The sequence below is a fragment of the Cucumis melo genome, chromosome 7 (assembly GCF_025177605.1).
Source record: "Cucumis melo cultivar AY chromosome 7, USDA_Cmelo_AY_1.0, whole genome shotgun sequence".
Classification (NCBI taxonomy): Eukaryota; Viridiplantae; Streptophyta; class Magnoliopsida; order Cucurbitales; family Cucurbitaceae; genus Cucumis; species Cucumis melo.
Window position 1 is genome coordinate 24194842 of NC_066863.1, and position 10874 is coordinate 24205715.

General features: G+C 31.4%; 1 protein-coding gene across 1 annotated transcript; it reads right to left on the reverse strand.

The window, feature by feature from the left end:
- Nucleotides 1-279: 279 nt before the first annotated feature.
- On the reverse strand, nucleotides 280-4952 carry LOC103493078 (auxin response factor 18-like). Its single transcript, XM_008453703.3, has 14 exons — nucleotides 4232-4952; nucleotides 4023-4138; nucleotides 3775-3870; nucleotides 3537-3593; nucleotides 3280-3432; nucleotides 3100-3184; nucleotides 2874-2964; nucleotides 2622-2786; nucleotides 2400-2513; nucleotides 2234-2306; nucleotides 2007-2151; nucleotides 1245-1873; nucleotides 957-1144; nucleotides 280-867 (listed from the first exon to the last, which is right to left on the reverse strand). Exons 1-14 carry the CDS (start codon nucleotides 4284-4286, stop codon nucleotides 735-737), a joined length of 2100 nt encoding a protein of 699 aa, XP_008451925.2. The 5' UTR covers nucleotides 4287-4952; the 3' UTR covers nucleotides 280-734.
- Between the last annotated feature and the right edge of the window lie 5922 nt (nucleotides 4953-10874).

A 10874-nucleotide genomic window follows, 5' to 3' on the forward strand; every position in this document is an offset into this window, starting at 1 on the left:
AAATAAATTATAACTATACTCCAAATGGTACTGAAATAAGAAAAGAATGCAATTGGAAATTTGGAAGGAAATTCATTTGGATCGAACATCAATTGGTTCACTTCTAACATCTTAATCGATAATGATATATCTACTTTGTTTTTATGGGTCACTTAATGGAACAACTTGTTAATCAGAATCAATTCAAAGTCGAATTAAGATTAAAATCCGATCTGAACCGACCCACTTGCAATTATATGTACTGTAGATATATAGTGTGCAAGTGAAACCCGAATCCAGTTAGGTAATTAAAGTAGCAATAGTCTAGAAGATAAAAAGTTTTACATTTGACAAAATGGGTGTATTTACATAAATAGAAGAAGCAAAGGTTACTCACTCCATAACCTCTACATTTTCTAACCCACTCATCATTTCATTTCAACAAAGTATTCCCAAATTCTAATCTTCATCTCTCTTCCAAAAGCTTTTAGAAAATGAGCCAAAGATTATCCCATGTGTCTCTGTTCTGTGTTCTTCTTCTTTCTTTTTTTTTTTTTTTTTTTTTGTGGTCTTTTTTCTTTCTTTTGATCAAATTTGAAACTAGTTTTTCCTTTTTTCCTTTTTTTTCCTTTTTTTTCCCATAACAAACAACAAAGGACTTGAACTCTCCCCACAGCCCCCCCCCCCCCCGTTCACCCCAAGTTCCCCACCCAAAAGATTGTTATTTAAGATTTCGAAGCAACGTACTTCCAGCTTCAGCTGTCAGCCGACTCCGAGGTTATTACTGTCCCGTCACATTCGAGTGTACTCGCAAGTTTGCTAACCGAACCCATCTTCACATCCTGACTTGACCATATATATATTCTTCTCACCATGTTACAGAATTCCCTGCAAGATGGTTTTTAACGGTAGGAACTTTACGTAACTGATATTGAATCAAACAATGTGGTTTACTAGTTAAGTAATGTATGACTTACTGCCAGGGGTAATCGCCCATGAGCATCATATCTCCTTCGTCGTCGGTGAAAACAATCTCCCACTTATTACGAGGATGAAGTTCTCCCTTGATATCAAACATCTTTTCCAATTCATCAATGAGCTGGCCATAACCCTCCAATGTGGTAAGATCCACTGCCCGTCCAACGGCCATCCCCTGCATTTGGACCTTGAGGACATTGACCAACAAAAAGAAGTCAATAAATTAGCTCAAGCAAAAGGAGTTTAAAACATGAATATGCTGTATATTAGATCTCTTATATTCTCACCTTGGTACGGCTTCGGCTGCTGGTCGAGCTGTTCTGCTTGTGCTGGATCTCTTTAGGAGGTAATGGTAAAAGTCCTAATTTTCTTTCTTTAGAAATCTTTGGCAGGTTTGAGTTCTGCTCTGCATCAGTGATTTCATTTGGTGTGCTATTCGGTGTGCTATTTGGTTGATCAGCTGCTCTTTCAGGGAGAACTGAGCTCTTAGAATGATTGATGAGCTCAATCCCAAACAACCGGCAGCTTGGAGCCGCCTCAGCTTTCTTCCCCTTTTCCCCAAGGTCATGTACTTGGTCACTCTTCGGATTTGAAGACCGTGGAGTTGGACATGTTGAGTGTGCTGCCAGCGGTCCTGGAAAGACCGTTGACCAAACAGAACTGTTTTTACGGTCATCTGTCAAATCCTGTAACCGATGCTGAGAAACGCAGCCACTTGAGGATGCTAACCAAGATCCCTCCATTGCAGTCCTTGATACAGAATTTCCACTGCCGCCAGCATCTGTTTGCTTGTAATGCCATGTTGCATGATTTTCATATCTTTTAAGTTCAGCAGCAGAAACACTTAGTTGTGTTCTATCATCATGTGATGTTGATCCAGGATGTCGTAGAGTTGTTACAGTTGAATTATCAGAATCTATTTCGTGTAGAAAAACAAAAGATAAAAGAACCATCACAATTAGCCAATAACTTATTTCAACTCCTCACACAGCAAACAGCAGCAATAATTGAATGGAAAAAATTAAAGAATAGTTAACCCTCAGCAATACCTGGAATTTCAAGTGGAGGCCGAGGCCTTTTATTCTTTACTGAAATAGGGTGCGGAATGCTAGGAGACGTAGGAGCGAAAGGTTCAATCTCCCATGGTGAAACCCTATCAGGTCTCTGAATAGATGCAAGTTCATCCCATTGAACCTGGGAAACGAAAAGCAAATACAATCAGCAATCGAACTTGTTAAAAGGGTTGTGGCAGTAGGACAACAGAGGAAGACTTTACTCTCAGTGATCGCCATTCTGAATTGGGCCAGTGAGGAGACATGTCATCAACTCCGACTATGGTACCCGAAAACCTTGTCATTTAGAATAAGTAAAACAAGAATTAGTGAGAAAGCTCGTGAAAGGACACAAAAAAGCATTGCAGAATGTTCTTTTTTCCCTTCTACCTTCTCTCAGGAGACTCCTCCCCCTCAAACCTCATCTTGAACCTCATCCCAACCATGAACTTATTGTTCATCGCTTCCATGTACTTGCTCAAGCTGACGATAAATTGGCTTGCCCTGGTATCAATAGACACCAAGTAAAAAAAATGAACATGAGCATCCCAATTGAATAACTTGAAAAGATCAACAACATTTAAATACATAGAACGAAAAAATATATCTCACCTTGGCTTATAATAGACAACAAAGCGAGTTTGAGTCGACACGGCATGAGATGCAGTAGCAAGCACTCCTAAGTGCATGCTGTGACTCGAAATGACAGAAGAAGGCATGCTGCTTTGTTGGCGAGCAAGACGCCTCACTCCAACTCGTAATTCTCCATTTTCCCCCCTAAGAAACAATTGTTCAAGGAGTAAACTAAAGAAGCATAATATCCACTCCTACAGACAAACATCCACAGAAGAAAAATCTAGATACCTCAAGAAAACAAAAGAATCTCCAGCAACCAGTCTCTTAGAAGTCACAAAGGTGCTCCATCCGGTCGTCAGCAAATGCCTTCGTGGTTGACCTGTTATCCATAATACATAGGTTTAGTATTATGATCGTAAAAATGCATATAAAATTGAATTGAAATTGGCTATATACTGAAGCTAACTGTTCATAAACAAGTGGTTGCAATCAGAGTAACAGGGAGGAGGCTCACCCCTAAATATATGCTTGAATCGCCACTCATAACCATGAAGATCTTTGGCTACAAGTTCCTGAGTTGGGGTCTGCTGGGTCATATCCTGAAGAAAATCCCATGAAAAGTTTAGAAAATGTATTAATATTTGAAGGATAATACGAGATAAGAGGAAACGATAGCTCAGTAAAGCAGAATTACCAATGGAGGCAGGCATTCTGTGGCATGTTTCCGAAGCACGGAGAACCCTCCATGGGTGCTAGTATCAGAAGCAGTTAAAACCTTGCAAAACGAATGGACTTTTGTTTTTCGACACTCTATCAGTGGAGGTTCAAAACTTGAAGGTAGCGCTTGCTGAACAAAGATCCAAATTTAGTATAAATGGTCAGAGACTCAAATTCATTAGTCTAAAATTAGCAAAATAGATAAGTAACATAAACTCTAGAAAGAGTTCTTACATTAGCTTCTGGCATTAAAGTTATCTGTGCATAAACCTCATCTGAATCCTGCTCAGCCTATAATTTCAAGAATGGATCAATCAAAAGAGGATTATATTTAGAAGTCAAAAGCCCAAACCAGAAGATCTAATCACATATTTGGTTCTTGAGAAAACACAAGAGGCTCTTGTTTCCTAACCCCCATTTTCTCAAAATCAGACAAACAACAAGAAGAAGAAAGGTGGGAAAAAGAAGGTACCAGCAGCCGGGTATCAACTACTTGACAAAGAATTTTGGGGGGAAGATTAAACAAAGGAAGTTTCTGATTTAGCTCCTGATTTGTAGATGCCTCCAACTACATGAATCAAAAAACTTCAATCAAACTCAAAAAGGGAACAACAAAAACAACCCTATAACCAACCTCATCAAAGAAAGAAATCATAAAACACAAATCCAGCAGCAGAGGTCGATCTGAAAAGCAGCAAAACGATTCTTCAACGAACTTACCTGTTCCATATGACCTTGAGGAAAATATAAAACCTTGTCATTAACTCGAGGAATTTCCACAAGAGGTCCAGCCGAGACCTTCCATAGCTCAGTATAAAGTTCATCTCCACACCAACCTAAGAAACCACAATTTTACAGAGATGAAAAGGGTTTAGAGAAATTAAACCCAAAATCAGATTACAAAACAAGAAAACCCCATTTGAAATTACCTTGAATCGAAGTACTACTTGAGGGTAAAAACGACCCTCCACCCCGATTAGCCATTATTATTAAAGCTCCCCCTCCCACCCCCACAAGTCAACAACAGAAAACAAAGGAGAACCAGTATTGGCTCAAAAACTAGAGACACATAAAACCCAGTTGTAATTTGAAGCAGAATGAAAGATTGATGGGGGATTTAAAGGATTTCCCAAGAAGAAGACGACGAAGAAGAAGAAGTACAAGTGTTGTCCGTTGAGTAAGTGTAAAAACTGTAACGCTCCACCGGACTCCACTTCTTCTCACACCCTCTTTGGATTGCCGTTACAGAAGCGTTTTTAAGGAGAAAACTCCACACTCTAAAAACCGCTTTTTGCTTCTCTTCTTCACCTTGTTCAACTTTCTTCTTTCTGGGTTTTGTTTTTTGGGAATCCGGGAAAAACGCCGTTACAGAGAATGCCAAAAAAACCTTCCTCGCATCCTATTATACCGGTGCCTTCTTGCTTCAGCTGCCTCTCCTCTTCTCTCTCTCTCTCCCTCTCTCTCTACTTGTCTTTTTCGCTTTCTTTTTTATTTTCTAATAAACAGAGTCGCAATCCATGATTTTGTTATAAGAAGAATAAACATAATATCAATCACACTACATTGTTTTTCTTATGATTTTCTTTTTTTCTTCTCTTATGGGTATTCATCGAATAAATCCACTCCACCTTCCAACTTTTTTTTAATCTCAAAATATCATATTACCATTTTCCCATTTTTCTTCGTTTTTAACTTGATGCCTGAGGATTGTGTTTTATTCCTTCGTTTAGTTCTAAATATAATTCAATCCGAATTAAATATGAAATCGGTTTTACTACATAATTCAATATGTTTATTAATGTTTAAGAGTTCAAAATAAAAAGCTAAATTGTCGTTTTCTTCTAAACAAATGTTATTCCACTCATCATCGTTGTTTAATAATTTTCCATTTTTTACAATTATTAGTATGTAGTTAAGTTTATATTTTTAGGTTGGAATCTTTTTACTCTATGTATGATTGTAATGTTCTAATTTTGTATGTTAACGATGGTTTTATTTTATCTAATTGAAGCCTAACTATTACTTAAATACGTGAATGATAACATTACTTTTCTTTTGTTTTGCATTTTTAGTTGATAGTTTTGTTGTCGGCCTAATCCACGCGTCTAATTCTATTTGGATTTTGTAAACTCAAAACCCATAGAATTGTTATTCTGTCCATTGTTTCTTTTGGAAGTTTACATTGTAGTAACGTATAAATGAGATGTGCGACATACCATATTTTAAGGACGTTTTAAGGAAACTGTAGAAGCGTTACCGTCATTTCATGCTCGAGTTTGGCGTGATTCCAGCTAATTGAAAACGCATACCATATAAAAACTTCAAACTTTTAAACGATTAGTCAGACATTCCTGAAATAAATGAAACTTACTGAAAACCTGAAAGCTGGTCTGTCATAATATATATTTTGTTTTGTCTCTAAACCTACAAGGGTTTTAATTACATTCCTAAACTTCTATTATACTTTTTTTAGTCATGGTTATGAAGTGATATGACAACTCATGTGTTTATCTATGTTAAGTTAGAGAAAACAAAACAAAACATTTTTAACATGGATGTCATATTATTAACATGTTTATGTTTTTTTTTTTTTTTTTGTTATTTGTCACTCTTGTTAATATTCATATTATCATATTTTTTTTAAGTTCGACGAAAAACAAAGTTGAATTGATGTATTCGACGATTAATTGTCTGTGTCAAAAACACTAGAATTAGTTGCATGATAAAATCTCATATTTAAGATCTCTCAATTTATAAATTTTGTATATCTAATAGATCTTTGACCTATTGAACATGTGTGTTTTTTTGTTTTTCAGTTCGCTTTTTTGTTAGGCACAAAATTGAAACTTTAGGATTCCATCAAAAAGAGGTAAGCATCGGTAGGTCAAAGTCGGTTTTTCGATTAAACCATCACTTATCAGTTTAGTAAATGTTCAAACTGAACTCATCCACGAAGAAGTACAAACTAACCATTGTTCAGTCAATCAGTTGAATTAAGTCTTTCAAATTTTTTAAAAATATTATTGGTTTTAATTTTTTTTCCAAACTAACACTGATCAAACTCCTTCTTATCTATAACCAATCACCTTTAATTTAATTGATTTTGGTAGATAAACTCAGTTATTCAGTCTGTCATGCTCATTCTATTATCAAACATAAAATTCAATCTAACTATGATTTTAATCGAGGTTTAAAATATCGATGTTGACAAATTAAGATTTCACATTTACGAAAACGTATGGATAATTTAAAAATAAAAAATAAAAATAAAAATTTGGAGTATTTTCTATAATATAATGAAAAAATTGATTTATTTTTGATATGGATATTAAAGCGATGAAAAAATAGAAATAATAAAAAACGGATCCGAATTTAAGAAAGGGTCCGATGTAGGTATTTGGTTAGAGATTATTGAGATTATTAAAAATAAAGAAATAAGTAAAAGGGAACCATGGTTACAAATGTAACCAAAAGAAGAGCTACAACAACAAATGGTGGGGGTTGGGGGGCAAACAAAGTGCTTTACGGCGAAACTTGCCGTGTGATAACGGCCGGCGACAATTAAAATTAAAATTAATCTAAGAACACTGAGTACGGAAAAGGAAAATTTAAAAAAAAAAAAAAAAAAAAAAAAAAAAAACATAGAGATGCGTGTCGTTAACGGAAGACGTTAAATGAAGACCAAAACAGGGCGTCACCGTTAGTTGTTGCCGTTCCCTTTCGTTGTCTGCTTCGAAGCAGGCAACAACGTTGGCTTGAGTTAACCCGGCAGGAAAATTTTTAAGGTTTTTTTTCCCTTTTTTTTCTTTTTTCTTCTTTTAATAATAATGTATTATTATAACATTTATGTTTTTAATTTTTTCTTTTCTTTTTCTTGTTGTCAGATGCTGATAATTATAAGTTTGACCTTGATGTGTGGTCATAATTGCTGAATATGCCACTCCCCCTCCCCTCCCCCTCCCCCTCCCCCCCACTTTACATGGGTCCCACGTGTAAACGTGGGGATAATTCTTCATTTTCTTTTTCATCTCTTTGACCATTTATTATTATTATCTTTTTTCCCTTTTTTTCTTCTCCCAATTCCCATATTATGATCTGCCACCTCATCTTCTCAATATTCACTATTACATTCACTTTTACTAATTACTATTACCATAATATATAATCTAATTTCTTTTAAACAATTTTACTATATTTGTACATCCAAGATATTCTAATTCCCCATTAATTTTTTTTCAAATATAAAACAATTTCAATATTAATACAAATTACTTTATTTTGTTTGCGAGTAAAAGTAACTTCATTAATTATTCATCTATCTAGTTTTTTCTTATAAAGATATCTATGTATTAGTGAATAGTGATATTGATATTTTAATTAATCAAATTTTTGTTATAACATCATTCATTTTTATCATTGTTCATGAGCTTGGTTCCAATATTTTATTACCTTAACACAATGCGCAACATTAATTTTATAAAGATTATGGGTAATGCTATATGTATAACTTCTTTACCTTTTAACTCTACTTAAAATTTTATCGTGTAAATCAAATAAGATATATAGGGTGGGAAAATTTGAACCTCCAACTTTCGTATTAGAATTACAAACAACATTGTATTGATTAAGTCTTAATGTATTGTTAATTTTTAGTTACACGTATTTAAATCACTACATTTTATTATTCTTTAAAAAACACATACACATTATTGTTTTAGTTACGTGATATGTGATAGATAATTATTTCCTATCATACATGCACATTTATTGACATCTCTGCATGTTTTTAAGAACAATAATTATCAAACTTTTTCTTTAGAGTATTAACTTTGATTCTCTATTATTTGATGTCTTGCAAATATTTATTTTCTATGTCAAAAAGTTACCGTCGATAATAATTATTTTATTCCAAACAGTTGTTTCCATTCTATACATATTTTAGTTAATTGACATTTTATTATTGTTATTATCGTTTTGTAATCTTTAAATTTTTATTTGATGAAACACAGTATATCTACATAGTCTACTGTAAAAAATATGTTGCAATTAATTTAATGTTATAAAACTTACTTAATCGAATAATCTAAAAAAAAATAAAGAAACAATAATATGTTATTTTTTCTAGTGGAAGTTTCGTTTCAATTCTCGATTAATTGTTTTTCTTTTTCACAATAATTGAAAAAGAATTATATGAAAAACATAAGAATACAAAGATATCTTTCCAAACAATTTTCCATTGTAGCACTATATATATTCTCTCTAAAAAGAAGATCCATCAATATCAAATATAGTAATAGGTGATGTCATCATACATTCATATATATATATATATATATATATATAGAATGTATTGATATGAACCATGGGTCGTTATTGAAACTATATAACAAAAATCCATTAGGAAGAACAAAGACTTTGAATGCAAAGTAATATATATGTAGAAAGAAATAAATGAAAAAAAAAACTAAAAATATTAAAGTAAATATATTTGTTACTAAAAAGTCTACCATTATTCACCAAATTGAAAGGTTTACAAGTTTTGAAAATATATCGTATGTTAGATTAATTATTATTAGGTTATTATATTCTTTATTATCTTGAAAGAACAACTTAAAGTTAGAGGAGAAATTATCAATTATGGAGAGACTAAAACTTTAGGATTAAATTAATTGAAAGGTTTTTATTCCTACTTTGCATCTTTAATACATTAAGCAAACTTTGTGTCCCCTAAGATATTATTTATTTATATCTATCCAAAGATGCTTTCCACACCCCTTTCTTCTTCTTCTCCTTCTTCTTCTTCTTCTCCTTCTTCTTATTTTCCTTTTTCTAAAAAATAATATTTAATTTCTTAATGTTTTATTTTTATGGGACAAAAATAAGTGGAATGAGAAGATTTGAACATTGAATGGAAAATTGATTGCTAAAAGAAAAGATAATCCTATTTTTAATTAGTATTTGCAAATTTATATAGTAATTTTAGAAAGTTTACAAAAGAATAGGTGGAATGTGAATAAGCAAACATTGAATGAGACTTTTTAAATAAATTTATATTACTTTTTCTAAATAATTTTTTTAAAAATGATTCAAACTTACGATCTATTAGAAAAGTAAATACAATTTTACCGACATAAAAATATGGATGATTTTGGTCTTACTTTCAATAAAACTTAAAGAGTTGATTTTGTATTTAACAAAATGATTAATTTATTTACTAATATAAAAATGGTAAAAAAAAATTATTCTACAAATTTTATGATATAAAATATTTTAAGTATTTTTTTTATTTAAAATGATTTAATCTTTTTAAATGTTGTTTATGTCAAAACAAAAAAAATAAATAAATTAATGAAACCCATTTAACCCTACTATTCTTAAAAAAGTTCAAGATAAGTGGAGGATTTAGGAAGATTTCAATGTTGAACGAAAATCCTAAAGATAAATTGGATGGTGTTAATTGAACCATTATTAGTGGGTTTATATAATCAATAGTTGTTTGAAAGTAAACTATATATCCATATATTTCTTTTATAGAGTAAGTATTTTAAGATTTTGTGAGACTTAATATCATGAGATTAAATTTATAGATTTTGTTCGTTTGATTTTGAAATAAATTAAAATTTAGTCTTCAAGGGTTTTAAAATTAGTATCTAGATAAAACTTCGAAAGTCAAATTTATAGTTTGATAAAATTTTGGATAGAAATTATTTAGATCCTCCATAAATTAAAGTTTAATTCCGAATCGTAGGAAACTAAAAGTTTAAATATTTTATTTTTAAAAAAACCTTAGGATCAAATTTACAATTTGGAGACTAAAATTTTGGGTGTGTTTGGTATTTCAAGGGTTTAATTTAAAAATAAGTTAAATTAAAAAACAATAGAATATTTGGTAACAATTCAAATTCAAATAGCTTTAAAAGTATATTTTAAACATTTTTCATTGAAATAGTTTAAATAAAAATGAGTCTTTTCGTTGAAAAAAAATCTTGAACCAATCCAAACGAGTTATGCCTATGCATATTTATAATAAATAAATAACTATTAGGGATTAAAGATAAATTATTTTGAATTTTGTTTGAACGGAGAATTAAACTTATAATCACTATTTTTACTGTTGATTTCTTTATTTTTGTACTTATTTTTTAAAACTGTTTTGAAAATATAAACCAAATTTTGAAGACTAAAAAAAAATTAAAAATCAATTTATGTTTTTGTTAAATTCAAACTAAAATATATTTACTTACAAAAGATAGAACGATGGTATTCAAAGTTCGAAGGAAAAATAAAACAAATACAAATTCTAAAAGCAAAATAAAAATCTAAAGATTTTAAAATTGTAATATTTATCGATGTATATTTATTCAACATCTTATATAAACTACTTACTTAATATGGATTGACGTTACCATATAATTTCATTGGATGTGAGCTATGTAACGTTATAACTTCAACTTTACGCGAGTTTATTTGTTTTGAATTGTTGCTAGCATGTTTGTCACATACTACTTTATATTTACGGTTACTATTATAAAGTACCTACCATATATTTGTTCGAACAAACTATTCATTGTA

Excerpts from the sequence above, each read along its gene's own strand:
- LOC103493078 (XM_008453703.3), bottom strand. The coding sequence starts at position 4,286 with ATGGCTAATCGGGGTGGAGGGTCGTTTTTACCCTCAAGTAGTACTTCG. Across the intron at positions 3,433-3,536 it reads CTTTAATGCCAGAAGCTAAT|CAAGCGCTACCTTCAAGTTT; the intron begins GTAAGAACTCTT and ends ATCTTTGTTCAG. Across the intron at positions 2,787-2,873 it reads GATTCTTTTGTTTTCTTGAG|GGGGGAAAATGGAGAATTAC; the intron begins GTATCTAGATTT and ends ATTGTTTCTTAG.